We start from the raw sequence: 15907 nt of genomic DNA on the forward strand, positions 1-15907 counted from the left end.
GAAGACCCACCTTAATGACTGCTCGACACAAAGATTTACGTCTCACCTGGACCCGTCGACACCGACATTGGACTGTTGACTGGAAACATGTGGAATGGTCGGACGAGTCTCTTTTCAAATTGTATCGAGCTGGTGGAGGTCTCCGGTTATGGAGACAACCTCATGAGTCCATGGACCCAGCATGTCATCCAGTGAATGTTCAAGCTGGTGGAGGCTCTGTAATGGTGTGGAGCGTGTGCAGTTGGAGAGATATGGGACCCCTGATACGTCTAGATACGACTCTGACTAGGTGACACGTACGTAAGCATCCTGTCGAATCAACTGCATACATGTATGTCCGTTGTGCATACCAGCGGACTTGGATAATTCCAGCAGGACAATGCCACACCTCACACGTCCAGAATTACTACAGAATGGCTCGAAGAAGAAACACTTCCGCTGGCCGCCAAACTCCCCAGACGTGAACATAACTGAGCATATCTGGGATGCCTTGCAACGTGCTATTCGGAAGAGAACTTCACGCCAACGTAGTCTTACGGATTTATGGACAGCCCTGCGGGATTGATTGTGTCAATTCCCTCCAGCATTCCTTCAGACATCATTCGAGTCATGCCACATCGCATTGTGGCATTTCTGCGTGCTCGCAGTGGCCGTACACGATATTAGGCAGGTGTCCTCGTTTCTTTGGCTCTTCAGTATATGTCAGATGGTAATAGCAAATAGTCTGTTTCAAGACTCACAAGAGGAAGTGTACGTGGAAAAGACCTGGAGATACTGGAAGATTTCAGCTGTTTTACATGATATTCGGACAGAGGTTTCTAAATCATCTAGCGGATTGTAAGGTAAAGCGTACCCAGTCGCGTGTACAAACACAGATCACAATTTGGTAATGATAAGAGTAGAATGAAGTTTAAGAGAATCGTTCAGAAGTAACAGTGCGGAAGGAAGTGGGATACTGAACTACTGAGTAATGATAAGACACGTTTGAAGTTCACTAATGATGTGGATACTGCTACAAAGAATATCAGAATAGGCAGTTCAGTTGAAGAAGATTGGACAGCTCCACAAAAAAAAAAAAAAAAAAAAAAAAAAAAAAAAAAAAAAAAAAAAAAAAAAACTATTGCGGATGTTGGACAGACAATTATTGGTACCTCATCTAATCCTTGGGTAACCGAAGAAAACAATCTGTCGACGAAAGAAAGAAGTACAAACGGTTCAGGAGGGCACAGGAATCCAGCAATGCAAATCACTTAGGAATGAATCAAATAGGAAGCGCATGGCAATAAGGCGAAATGGCTGGAAGCAAGATAAAATAAAATCGAAAATGATATGATCGTTTGGAAGACTGACTCAACATATAGAAAATTCGAAGCAGACCGGTGAAATTAAGAGTGCAATCAGATAACTACTGCTAATCGCAGAGGAGAGAGCGGGTAGGTGGAATGAGTTCATGCCTGTATGAGGGGGAGGACTTGTATGATGGAGAAGAAATTGGAGTTCATATGGAAGACATGGAGGGTCCAGAATTAAAGTAAAAATTCTAAAGAGTTGTGGAACGAATGCAGAAGGGATAGATACTCTACTGGCCATTAAAATTTCTACACCAAGAAGAAATGCAGATGATAAACGGGTACTCATTGGACAAATATATTATACTATAACTGACATGTGATTATATATTCACACAATTTGGGTGCATAGATCCTGAGAAATCAGTACCGAGAAAAACCACCTCTGGCTGTAATAACGGCCTTGATAAGCCTGGACATTGAGTCAAACAGAGCTTGGATGGCGTGTACAGGTACAGCTGCCCATGCAGCTTCAACACGATACCACAGTTCATCAGGAGTAGTGACTAGCGTATTGTGACGAGCCAGTTGATCGGCCACCATTGACCAGACGTTTTCAATTGGTGAGAGATCTGGAGAGTGTGCTGGCCAGGGCAGCAGTCGAACATTTTGTGTATCCAGAAAGGCCCGTACAGGACCTGCAACATGCGGTCGTGCATTATCCTGCTGAATTGTAGGGTTTCGCAGGGATCGAATGAAGGGTAGAGTCACGGGTCGTAACACATCTGAAATGTAACGTCCACTGTTCAAACTGCCGTCAATGCGAACAAGCGGTGACCGAGACGTGTAACCAATGGCACCACATACCATCACGCCGGGTGATACGCCTGTATGGCGATGACGAGTACACACTTCCAATATGCGTTCACCGCGATGTCGCCAGACACGGATGCGACCATCATGATGCTGTAAACAGAACCTGGATTCATCTGAAAAAGTTACGTTTTGCCATTCGTGCACCCAGGCTCGTCGTTGAGTACGCCATCGCAGTCGCTCCTGTTTGTGATGCGGCATCAAGGGTAACCGGAGCCGTGCTCTCCGAGCTGATAGTCCATGCTGCTGCAAACGTCATCGAAATGTTCGTGCAGATGGTTGTTGTCTTGCAAACCTCCCCATCTGTTGACTCAGGGATCGAGACGTGTCTGCACGATCCGTTGCAGCCATGCGGATAAGATGCCTGTCATCTCGACTGCTAGTGATACGAGGCCGTTGGGATCCAGCTCGGAGTTCCGTATTACCCTCCTGAACCTTCCCATTCCATATTCTGCTAGCAGTCATTGGATATCGACCAACGCGAGCAGCAGTGTCGCGATACGATAAACCACAATCGCGATAGGCTACAATCCGACCTTTATCAAAGTCGGAAACGTGATGGTACGCATTTCTCCTCCTTACACGAGGCATCACAACAACATTTCACCAGGCAACTCCGGTCAACTACTGTTTGTGTATGAGAAATCGATTGGAAACTTCCCTGATGTCAGCACCTTTTAGGTGTCGCCACCGGCGCCAACCTTGTGTGAATGCTCTGAAAAGCTAATCATTTGCATATCACAGCATCGTCTTCCTGTCGGTTAAATGTCACGTCTGTAGCACGTCATCTTCGTGTTGTATCAACTTTAATGGCCAGTAGTGTAATATTGCACCGGAATTTCAAAAATCATTGGCACAGTTGCAACCGAACGACTGTTTAACTTGGTGTGTAGAGTCGACGACATTGGTAACATACTATCAGATTGCCCGAAAAATATCAACCACGCAATTCCAAAGAGACCAAGGGCAGATAAGTGCCAGAACTACGTCACAATCAGTTTAACAGCTTATGTATCCATGCCGCTGACAAGAATAGTATACAGAAGAAAGGAAACTTGGGGTATACAAAATATATAAAAGAACCAACACGAAACAATAAGACTGGATTAAAAGACCGAAGTGCTCGTTTTGGTGTAAGATATTGATGCTGTCTTTCGTCCGTACTCTTCAGTCTGCACATCGAAGAAACGATAACGGAAATAAAAATAAGGACTCAAGAGCGATGAAAATGTATCATTAATAAGATTCGCTGATGAGATTGCCATTGTCAGTGAAAGTGCAGAAGAATTACAGGATATACTGAGTGGAGCGAACAGTCTAAGGAATGAGAGTAAACGGGAAAAAGAGGGAAGTAATCAGAAGACGCAGAAATGAGAGCAGCGATAAACTTAACTGATGATCACGAAGTAAAGGAATTTAAGGGGTTCGGCTGCCTTGGAAGCAAAATACAAACGACGGTCGAAGCTATGAGGACGTAAAAAGTAGACTAGTACAGGCAAAGAGAAGTCTACTGGTATGAAACATAATCCTCAGTTTCAGGAGGACATTACTGAGAATGTACGTTTGGAACACAGTATTGTATGGCAACAAATGAAGCACAGTGGAAAAACTAGATCGGAAGAGAATGGAAGTGTCTGAGTTGTGATGCTACAGAGGAATGTTGAAAATTTTGTGGACTGGTAAGGTAAGCAATCAGGAGATTTTTCACAGAATCGCCAAAGAAGGAAACGTGTGGAAAACATTGACAAGAAGTGGAAGGATGATAGGACATGTATTAATATCACAGGGAATAACCTCCACAGTACTAGAAAGAGCTGTAGAGGAGAAAACAACTCTAGGGGAAAGCACATGTTGAAATGCATATGACAACTAACTGGGGACGTAGGGTACAAGTAACACTCTGAGAAAAGGCGAGGACTTAGAACCACAGAATAAATATTAATTTTTAGCAGTAAGAAATCGTTACCGTAGCTGTTAATTCTTCCTCCGAAATCGAAATGTCACATTAATCCTGTTCTCTTAATCCATCCTAGCTGGTCGTTTGGGAAGTAATAGATTGAATCACCTATTTCGCTTGGTATCGTTACGAAATGGTTTATTTACGATCAGATGATGATGTAGTTAATGAAGGCTCATAGTTGTCAATTACGGGTAATATTAATTATTAATTTTTTCACGTCTCTTATACGATCACTGACAGTGGAATTACATAATCTATGAATATAGTGGGCCACAACTTCAATAAACATTTTCATAATGAAAATCTTAATCAGTAGTGCTGCACGATTAAGGACATCTCACGAATGGGACCACATTAATGAATTATTCAATAAAGAAATTAGCCGCCCGGTGTGGCCGAGTGGTTCTAGGCGCTTCAGTCTGGAACCGCGCGACCGCTACGTTCGCAGGTTCAAATACTGACACGGGCATGGATGTGTGTGATGTCCTGAGGTTAGTTAGGTTTAAGTAGTTCTAAGTTCTAGGGGACAGGTGACTTCAGATGTTAAGTCCCATAGTGCTCAGAGCCATTTGAACCATTTTTTGAATAAAGAAATAGGCAAATATAAATATTATATGTTGGCTGATCCAAAACACTATTACCAACTGCTTAGTAACGTGTTGTTCCACTTTCGCAACGCAGTACAAGGCCGATTTTAGGTGGCATGGGTTCGACATGTCGTTGATAGGTTTGGTGAAATATGTGGCACCAAGTGCCCGTGCACAGGTCAAACAATTCCAGTAAATCACTGGTTTGTGGTTTGTAGCTTCAGAGCTGGCACCCGATGTCGTTTCAGATGTGTCTCATCAAGTTCATAAGGGGCAAATTTGGCAACCAAGTCATAACGTGTATCACGATTTTGGTCTTGTCAACCGGGCAGTACCTTTCTGGATAATGCCTTCACTGTCAGGTAACACAGCAGGCGTGAATGGGTGCAACTCTTGCACAATAATTTTCACGTAGCCCACAGCTGTCATGGCGCCTTCAACTACGACTGGTCCAATGTAAACCTAGGTTAATGTTCCCCAACGGCAAGCATCCATGGAGTTGTGCATGTTTCGAGAGGCCGTTCGCCTGGATGCCGGCTTATCTGTTCCGTTGAACCATAATCCGGTATTGAATACCCGGGATCACTGCAATTGTATTCCGGCTTTTCGTTGGTCAACTTGGAAAGATAAAGGTATTGTGCCGCGGAACACTATGAGCATAGGCGCTGAACGATGAGCTCCGAAATACTTGTCGCTGCACCAGCATTGCAAACTATCGTCAGCTCTGCCGCACGTGGCCCCTATCCAGGGCCTCTGGTCTCCACCTCGTCGACTACTGGTGGGTTTACCATACTTCAGCCACTTCCTACAGTGGCGTCTACATCTACATCTAAATCTACATCTACATGGTTACTCTGCAATTCACACTTTAGTGCCTGGCAGAGAGTTCATCGAACCATTTTCATACTAGTTCTCTACCATTCCACTCTCGAATGGCGCGTGGGAAAAAGGAATACCTAATCTTTCCGTTCGAGCTCTGATTTCCCTTATTTTATTATGATGATTATTTCTCCCTACGTAAGTGGGTGTCAACAAGATATTTTCGCATTCGTAAGAGAAAGTTGGTGATTGAAATTTCGTAAATAGATCTCGCCGCAAAGAAACCCGCTTTTCTTTCTGTGACTGACACCCCAGCTCGCGTATCATATCAGTGACACTCTCACCATTATTGCGCGATAACACGAAACGAGCTGCCCTTCTTTGCACTTTTTCGAAGCCCTCCGTCAATCCTACCTGGTAAGGATCCCACACAGCGCAGAAATATTCCAGCAGAGGACGGACAATGTAATGTAGGCTGTCTCTTTAGTGGGTTTCTCGCATCTTCTAAGTGTTCTGCCAACAAAGAGCAATCTATGTTTCGCCTTCCTCACAGTATTATCTGCGTGGTCTCTCCAATTTAAGTTGCTCGTAATTGTAATTCATAAGTATTTAGTCGAACTGACAGGCCTTAGATTTGTGCGATTTATCGCATATCCAAAATTTATCGGATTTCTTTTAGTACCCATGTGGATGACCTCGCATTTTTCTTTGTTTAGTGCCAACTGCCACTTTTTGCACCACACAGAAATCCTGTCTAAATCTTTCTGTAATTGCAATTGATCGTCCGATGATTTTACAGCGCCATCTGCAAACAATCTAAGGGGGCTGCTCAGCTTGTCACCTAGATCATTTAGTTGAATCATGAACAGCACAGGGCCTATGACACTACCTTGCTGAACGGCAGATATCACTTCTGATCTACTCGACGATTTACCGTCTATCACTACGAACTGTGACCTCTGAGAGGAAATCACGAATCCAGTCACACAACTGAGGCGATACTCCATATGCACGCAATTTGATTAATAGTCGTTTGTGAGGAACGGTATCAAAAGCATGCGAACCGCGAGTCAGTTTAGCCGTTTCCACGATGCTCGATCCTAGGCGCTGGGCCAGAATCATATGCGCTTATGTCTGTGGCTTTCCCCATGTGGTCAGCACGCTTGACTCTTGTGGTTTCCCTAAATCGCTCCAATCAAATATCGGGTTGGTTTCTTAGAGAAAGCACTGCCGATTTCCCCTCATCCTTGGCACAATCCGAGTTTGTGTTTTGTCTGTAATGATCTGGATGTGTGACGGGACGCTAAACCCAAGCTTCCTTTCTTTACTTTCCTCATACCTGAGTAGTGCTCGTCAGTACGGGATCTGTACAAGGTAGGATTGATAGAGGAAGCAGAGAAGACTCCAAGAAGAGCAACGCGTTTCGTTACAAGTTCGTTTTGTATGCACGACAGCGTCACGGAGATATTCAAACAACGCCATTGCCATAAGCTGCAAGAGAAATGTTTTGCATGAGGGTGTGATTTACTGTTAAAGTTCTGAGAGCATTGTTTCCTAGAACATACAACAAATATATTGCGTTCTCTTATGTATTTATCCCGAAAACAACATGAAGATAAAATTCGAGAAATTCCAGACCATCCGGTTCCTTACCGGCAATCGTTCTTGCCGCGAAACATTCCTGACTTGAACAGGAAGGAGAGAGAGTGACTGTGGTATACGAAATACCGTCCACCACACACGCAGGTTGGCTTGCTGAGTAGATTAGCAAATCTTATCGTCGCCAGAATGATTCCCCAATCATCTCTGCTCCGCTTATATCATTCTTTACGCTGTCGCGTGTCGCAACGGCACCAGGGACATTGAATCTTGCTTTAATACAGGGTGTTTCCCTAAGTGCGTGCAAAAATTTAACACGACGTAAGTATGCTACAGTGAACAATTTCAATTAAAGGACCTGTTGTTGGAGAAGGATGCAGGAAATAAAAAATGCACATGTGAACAAACAGCACAGTACGTGTAATCTTGTACGAGTGTTAGTTGTAAATAAGCTGGAAAACAGTATTTCTAGGCAAAGCGAAAGACAAGTTTACTTCCATATCTCCTTAAGCTGGCTTCTCCCATCCCAGGTTCCCTGCCTCAAATTGTTCAGTGGATCATTCTCTATGTCCTGTTACATTTTTGCAAGCTCTTACGGAAGCACCCTGTATATTTAGGCACATGAATGTATATACGTATGAGGATATGGGATCCTCGCAAACAGAATAAGTAATAAGTAATGAAATATAATAGACACGATTGTGAACCGAACTCCAGGTATTTTCGTATGCAGTGTGTCACCTACTCACTTTCACAGGAAGTTGCATATCTACTTGTGAATAAATAATTACAGCGTAATATGGATGCAAGTGTAATCGGTTTACATATTTTGTCCATATGACTTACCATGACGCAAGCCAGCCCCATCTGGTGAATATTGTGAAACTACGCGCACTTGTTAAGTTATAGAGTCGGGAAGTTAGAAACAAATATTGTTTAGGCAAATGATCAATCACAAGTGCTGACGCAATAAGCGTGCGTTAACGACAACGGACACTGTTGTCTTTGACGTTTAAACTCGAACAGATCATTTGCAAAACGCTTTTAAACATTAATCTAAAAAATTAGCTGCCAGCTCTGCAACACTCTGAAAAATAAAACTCAGTTAAGAGTATACTGAACTATGTGAGATGCGTACTTATGCCTCTATCGACACTCTGACTGTAGCCGTACTTATTTTCGCACTTGCAGTTCATTGGTGCTACGCAATTCAAGGGACCCCTGATGACGTCAGCGGATTGCAACACGCTGCATGGCGGCAAGAGCTACCTGTACACGTACAGCCACCGCTCCAGTTTCAGCGTACCAGGTGAGCGCCAAACAAACTACTTTTTAATAGAAGGTTGTCTCCTTCCTTGTGTTATCCCGATCTATTTACAGCTGAGTTCTCACGTGATAAATTCTGCCACGCTGTCTGTAATCGGTTGGATTAAAAACGCTGTCACCTCGTGATCTTCACTAGTGAGTTGTGGAGGCATGATGAAGAGTGTGTAGTCCCGTCAAGCGGAAGTAACTGTGTTAAATTTAAAAATGTATAATTAGAGGAACGTCGAAATGGTAACACAATTCGCCTATGTCTTATTGACAGGTTATACTATACTAACTTGAAAATAGCTCCAAACTCAAGACTGTACTGATCACAAACAATTTTCTCTCACCGACACACTTCCTGGTTACTCACGTTTTACTAACCAAAGAGCAGTGGAAGGCGTATTTTGGTAGCACTCCGTGTTTCTGGCTGTATGAAAAGGAAATCGTAACTTACTCTGTCGAGAAATTTCTTATTTGACTAATTTATGTTAGCTGAAAGTATTGTAATCATACGCTATAATATTGTGTTCCTCACCAGATGACCGAGCGGGGTGGCGCAGTTGTTAGCACAATGGACTCGTATTCAGGAGGACGACTGTTCAATCCCGCGTCCGGCCATCCTGATTTAGGTTTTGGTGCTGTCCCTAAATCGCTTCAGGCAAATGCAACGATGGTTCCTTTGACAAAGGGCACGGCCGATTTTCTTCCCCATCCTTCCCTAATATGAGCTTCTGCTCTAAGGGTCTCGTTGTCGACGGGACGTTAAACACTAATCTCCTCCTCCCCCTCTATTCATTGCCTGGTCACGTTTGCCATATCCGTCTCTACACTGAAAAAACAGCAAAATTAGGTGCAGCGGAGGACAAGATAATGATCATCGATGAACAGAGGACCATGTATTCGAAGTTGCAATTACTGACGATCATTAGCTGTGTAATGTAAGGATGACAATGAAAATTTGTGCGGGACCGGGACTCGAAACCGGATTCCCCACTTTAAGTGAGCAGCAGCCTAAAAAACCTTGGCTATCCGTGCATGACTCACGGAGAAACCCCAAGTTTCATACCCAGTCGTTCTACCATCACAACCTCTACTCGTACTACATTTTATGTAATTCCCATACTGGGAATGACAATTTAATTGGAAGTCACTGCTAGCTACTGGCAGGTACAAACGATATTACAGTTCCTATGTTGTTAATAAGTTCGATTCAATGTTCTTTTAGACATGCATGCACATGCAAGGGAACATTGCATCGTACTTCTTAACAACAGAGGCAGGAATCCCTTAATGACATGTTGTATGAATTCCACGTTAAACTGTAGTTCCCCTTCCCATGGTAGTAGGGTTATTAGGGTAGGTTAAAGGTATGTGTGTCACCTAAGCGTCGTGGAACTGAAAGATTGTACCAGGCCATTTACCCACAAGCAGTTATTATTACTGTTACTACTATATAAAGTCTCCCCTTAAAAGCTGCTGCATTTCTGTTGATATTAACATAGGAAGTTTAAAATGTTTGTCATCGTCACATAGAAACCTTACAAGAGAGCATTAAGTTTCGGTTTGTATTGTTCACAGCCATTGAACATGCGATGGACTTGGTGTACCTCTTCCCTAGACTGGACTACAATCTTACAAAAGATGAGGACAAAGTTTCCCAGAGGATGGTGCACCTGTTTGCTAATTTCATTATTTATGGGTAAGTACAATCTAATCCGAACTCTTGTCCACACCTCGATGCTACAATGCGCAACAAAATTACAGGAACACTTTCTCAGAATTCCGTAACTGCCTGCCACTGCGACCCGTACGTTTGCAATTTGGCTCAAAGTTGCCTACAATCATTTTCTCTAATGGTGCAAAAGCTTGGCACCCTGCCACGTCATCTTCGGGATCGAAGAAGCTTCAAATGGCAAGATATCGACTCTTGTGAAAAAAGATCCATAACTCAGAAGTTCATATGAGATGTTATGTGAGTTAATGATGACACATTGTCACCAATTGTCACCACAATTTTGCCCAATGCCACACCTTGGGAAGGACGTCACAACCTTTCTTATCCACAAATCACCCCTTCTTTTGACGACCCTAGCAACTAATTCGTAACCGGCCGCTGTGGCCGAGCGGTTCAGTCCGGAACCGCGCTGCTGCTACGGTCGCTGGTTCGAATCCTGCCTTGGGCATGGATGTGTGTGATGTCCTTATCTTTAAATAGTTCTAAGTCTAGGGGACTGATGACCTTAGATGTTAAGTCCCATAGTGCTCAGAGCCATTTGAACCATCTGAAATAATGGTTAGGCAACCCCTTCGACCATACATAGGTGGGGTTTGCCTACCTTCAGGTACTTGAAAAGCTGCCAGACTGATTTGGCGTCGAAAATTCTGACAGGTATATTTTTAAAGGCCAACGGCCTTGCCGCAGTGGTAACACCGGTTCCCGTCACATCACCAATGTTAAGCGCTGTCGGGCTTGGCTAGCACTTGGATAGGTGACCATCCGGTCTGCCGAGCTCTGTTCGCAAACGGAGTGCACTCAGCCCTTGTGAGGCAAACTGAGGAGGTACTTGATTGAGAAGTAGCGGCTCCGGTCTCGTAAACTGACATACGGCCGGGAGAGCGGTGTGCTGACCACATGCCCCTCCACATCCGCATCCAGTGACGCCTGTGAGCTGAGGATGACACAGTGGCCGGTCGGTACCGTTGGGCCTTCATGGGCTATTCGGAGGAGTTCAGTTTTAATTTATAACTTTAAAGTGCTCATCAAAAGTGCTTGGGTAGCACCGGGGGAGTTGTCGAACAGGGGGCCTCAGATGGAACCTTAGACGTTTTATTCACGCACATGTTAATGTAGCAGCCGCTCACGATCATGCTAGAGAAGAGTTCGAAGCGGTAGGGCTGAAGAAGCATAATCGCCCTCTGCTGCTTCGGCTCACATTCAAATTTCGTCGAATGTTCTTGAACGATTCCTAGTGATACCACCCCGTACATCAGAGCAAAAATTGTGGTCGCACTACGCTTCTAAGGGGGTTAGATCGTGTTCAGTGTGGTTGCAGCCCCACAATGACCTCAGATTATATCTGAATTGCCCAGAGGTGACAGCAGTGTGAAAGCTGTTAAGCACATCGTCCTGTTGCTCATGGGAATGCGGACTGTCGTGTTCGACTGTGAAACGTATTGGAATCAACGCCCCGAATGTAGGGATTGTTTCATGACGCATTTTATGCCACCATCTTAGGCATTTTCGTGTCGATAATGAGCATTGGTGTGTCTAAAATGTTTTCCTCTGCTACCCATTAGGAAAAGGCGTGATTTGGACAGTTCTGACATCAGTCGGCAGAGTCGTTAAAAAGATAAGGCGAGATGTGGATAAAAGAGGATGTTAGGGCTATCCCATCATGTGACACATCCACGGTGGTGTTCGGTAGAATTGTGGTGTAATTTAGTGTCAACGTGATTTCATTAACCCAACTAACAAAATGGTTCAAATGGGTCTGAGCACTATGGGACTTAACATCTTAGGTCATCAATCCCCTACAACTTAGAACTATTGAAACCTAACTAATCTAAGGACATCACACACATCCATGCCCGAGGCAGGATTCGAACCTGTGACCGTAGCGGTCACGCGGTTCCAGACTGTAGCGCCTAGAACCACTCGGCCACCCCGGCCGGCCCCACCTGACAGCTCACAAGAACATTTGAGCAGTAGCATTATTTTCGAATGTGATGTCACGTTGCCGTTTGAAGCGTCGCCAACCCAGAGGGTGATGTCGCAGGGTGCCACCACGCTTTCGCACCATTACAGACAAAGGTTGTAGCCAACTTTTAGTCAAAGTTCAAGCTTGCCCATCGCAATGGGAAACAGTTATGAGGTTTCGAATGGGTGATGCTTTGTGTTACGCAGTGTATCTTGAAATACTGGGTTTCAGCTGTGCACAACCAGATAGGATGGTTGTATTGATAGACACACTTCTGTACAGTGTTCATATACTCGTACCCATGAGCTCTGTGATCCAGAACAGGGAAACATGAAATCAACATGGATACATGTGATGTATAAGGCGTATGTTAAATAGATCGCTTGCAACAGTCTGTGATGGCAGAGACGTTGGGCATAGTGGTACACATAGTGTGTCGTACGGGAAACGTAGGCATCTCCGGCAGGCTGCAAGTCGTATATCACTCGTTTCATTGAAACTTCCTGGCAGATTAAAACTGTGTGCCCGACCGAGACTCGAACTCGGGACCTTTGCCTTTCGCGGGCAAGTGCTCTACCAACTGAGCTACCGAAGCACGACTCACGTCCGGTACTCACAGCTTTACTTCTGCCAGTACCTCGTCTCCTACCTTCCAAACTTTACAGAAGCTCTCCTGCGAACCTGCAGAACTAGCACTCCTGAAAGAAAGGATATTGCGGAGACATGGCTTAGCCACAGCCTGGGGGATGCTTCCAGAATGAGATTTTCACTCTGCAGCGGAGTGTGCGCTGATATGAAACTTCCTGGCAGATTAAAACTGTGTGCCCGACCGAGACTCGAACTCGGGACCTTTGCCTTTCGCGGGCAAGTGCTCTACCAACTGAGCTACCGAAGCACGACTCACGTCCGGTACTCACAGCTTTACTTCTGCCAGTACCTCGTCTCCTACCTTCCAAACTTTACAGAAGCTCTCCTGCGAACCTGCAGAACTAGCACTCCTGAAAGAAAGGATATTGCGGAGACATGGCTTAGCCACAGCCTGGGGGATGCTTCCAGAATGAGATTTTCACTCTGCAGCGGAGTGTGCGCTGATATGAAACTTCCTGGCAGATTAAAACTGTGTGCCCGACCGAGACTCGAACTCGGGACCTTTGCCTTTCGCGGGCAAGTGCTCTACCAACTGAGCTACCGAAGCACGACTCACGTCCGGTACTCACAGCTTTACTTCTGCCAGTACCTCGTCTCCTACCTTCCAAACTTTACAGAAGCTCTCCTGCGAACCTGCAGAACTAGCACTCCTGAAAGAAAGGATATTGCGGAGACATGGCTTAGCCACAGCCTGGGGGATGCTTCCAGAATGAGATTTTCACTCTGCAGCGGAGTGTGCGCTGATATGAAACTTCCTGGCAGATTAAAACTGTGTGCCCGACCGAGACTCGAACTCGGGACCTTTGCCTTTCGCGGGCAAGTGCTCTACCAACTGAGCTACCGAAGCACGACTCACGTCCGGTACTCACAGCTTTACTTCTGCCAGTACCTCGTCTCCTACCTTCCAAACTTTACAGAAGCTCTCCTGCGAACCTGCAGAACTAGCACTCCTGAAAGAAAGGATATTGCGGAGACATGGCTTAGCCACAGCCTGGGGGATGCTTCCAGAATGAGATTTTCACTCTGCAGCGGAGTGTGCGCTGATATGAAACTTCCTGGCAGATTAAAACTGTGTGCCCGACCGAGACTCGAACTCGGGACCTTTGCCTTTCGCGGGCAAGTGCTCTACCAACTTGCCCGCGAAAGGCAAAGGTCCCGAGTTCGAGTCTCGGTCGGGCACACAGTTTTAATCTGCCAGGAAGTTTCATATCAGCGCACACTCCGCTGCAGAGTGAAAATCTCATTCTGGAAGCATCCCCCAGGCTGTGGCTAAGCCATGTCTCCGCAATATCCTTTCTTTCAGGAGTGCTAGTTCTGCAGGTTCGCAGGAGAGCTTCTGTAAAGTTTGGAAGGTAGGAGACGAGGTACTGGCAGAAGTAAAGCTGTGAGTACCGGACGTGAGTCGTGCTTCGGTAGCTCAGTTGGTAGAGCACTTGCCCGCGAAAGGCAAAGGTCCCGAGTTCCAGTCTCGGTCGGGCACACAGTTTTAATCTGCCAGGAAGTTTCATATCAGCGCACACTCCGCTGCAGAGTGAAAATCTCATTCTGGAAGCATCCCCCAGGCTGTGGCTAAGCCATGTCTCCGCAATATCCTTTCTTTCAGGAGTGCTAGTTCTGCAGGTTCGCAGGAGAGCTTCTGTAAAGTTTGGAAGGTAGGAGACGAGGTACTGGCAGAAGTAAAGCTGTGAGTACCGGACGTGAGTCGTGCTTCGGTAGCTCAGTTGGTAGAGCACTTGCCCGCGAAAGGCAAAGGTCCCGAGTTCGAGTCTCGGTCGGGCACACAGTTTTAATCTGCCAGGAAGTTTCATATCAGCGCACACTCCGCTGCAGAGTGAAAATCTCATTCTGGAAGCATCCCCCAGGCTGTGGCTAAGCCATGTCTCCGCAATATCCTTTCTTTCAGGAGTGCTAGTTCTGCAGGTTCGCAGGAGAGCTTCTGTAAAGTTTGGAAGGTAGGAGACGAGGTACTGGCAGAAGTAAAGCTGTGAGTACCGGACGTGAGTCGTGCTTCGGTAGCTCAGTTGGTAGAGCACTTGCCCGCGAAAGGCAAAGGTCCCGAGTTCGAGTCTCGGTCGGGCACACAGTTTTAATCTGCCAGGAAGTTTCATATCAGCGCACACTCCGCTGCAGAGTGAAAATCTCATTCTGGAAGCATCCCCCAGGCTGTGGCTAAGCCATGTCTCCGCAATATCCTTTCTTTCAGGAGTGCTAGTTCTGCAGGTTCGCAGGAGAGCTTCTGTAAAGTTTGGAAGGTAGGAGACGAGGTACTGGCAGAAGTAAAGCTGTGAGTACCGGACGTGAGTCGTGCTTCGGTAGCTCAGTTGGTAGAGCACTTGCCCGCGAAAGGCAAAGGTCCCGAGTTCGAGTCTCGGTCGGGCACACAGTTTTAATCTGCCAGGAAGTTTCATATCAGCGCACACTCCGCTGCAGAGTGAAAATCTCATTCTGGACTCGTTTCATTATTAGTTTCAGTCACCAGATGCAAGCATTTTCTTATATATAGTGGACACACGCCATACTGTGAGGGTCTGGATACGTCAGTCGTTACAACAGTGGCCGTGGAAGGCAAATGTTCTGAGCTCGAGACCCAGTCCGACACATAACTATAATCCGTCAAGAAGTTTCAGAACGTTAATGGTTCCAAGCTCCTCTCGACACAATCGTCAACACGTGTCTTGTGGCTAAGAATGAAACACCATGGCACAACTAAAGCATTTGGATGAGCACAGTTTGCTGCGTCATTGAGAGAGAACATTCTGACCTTAGTCAACTGATCGGCGGTGCAGAGCTGCAAGTCGCCCTTTGCTTACTTTCATTGCAGTGCAGAATTTTCCAGGGGACAGGAAACATTTAGCTGGTATGTGACTAAGGTTGACTACGCACAATCAAGTACCTGCATCCTTATCTTGCTTTACGATCTTGAGAAGAACCGACCATCACAATAAATGTCCTGGTCAGCTCCCTCGTGTGTAGTAATCGATGTTAACTGATGTTGATTGTATTTACTAGTTACTAAATTATTATACTTATGTGCACCATTATAATTTAATGATAAATAAAGGGGTGAGGAGCATCAGACACAGGAATATAAAGTGATTACATTGCAATAGTTTATTCAAAGCC

The 15907-nt window shown here is 45.5% G+C and overlaps 1 protein-coding gene across 1 annotated transcript in view; it reads left to right on the forward strand.

Moving 5' to 3' along the window:
- The window catches only part of LOC124619450 (liver carboxylesterase 1F-like), a 180624-nt gene that overhangs the window by 153615 nt on the left and 11102 nt on the right, over positions 1-15907 (forward strand). The window contains exons 11-12 of the mRNA XM_047145840.1: positions 8319-8436; positions 10017-10137. Of these exons, the coding sequence (XP_047001796.1) occupies positions 8319-8436; positions 10017-10137 (239 nt within the window). The remainder of the gene's footprint in view (positions 1-8318; positions 8437-10016; positions 10138-15907) is intronic.

Source organism: Schistocerca americana, chromosome 6 (assembly GCF_021461395.2).
Source record: "Schistocerca americana isolate TAMUIC-IGC-003095 chromosome 6, iqSchAmer2.1, whole genome shotgun sequence".
Classification (NCBI taxonomy): domain Eukaryota; kingdom Metazoa; phylum Arthropoda; class Insecta; order Orthoptera; family Acrididae; genus Schistocerca; species Schistocerca americana.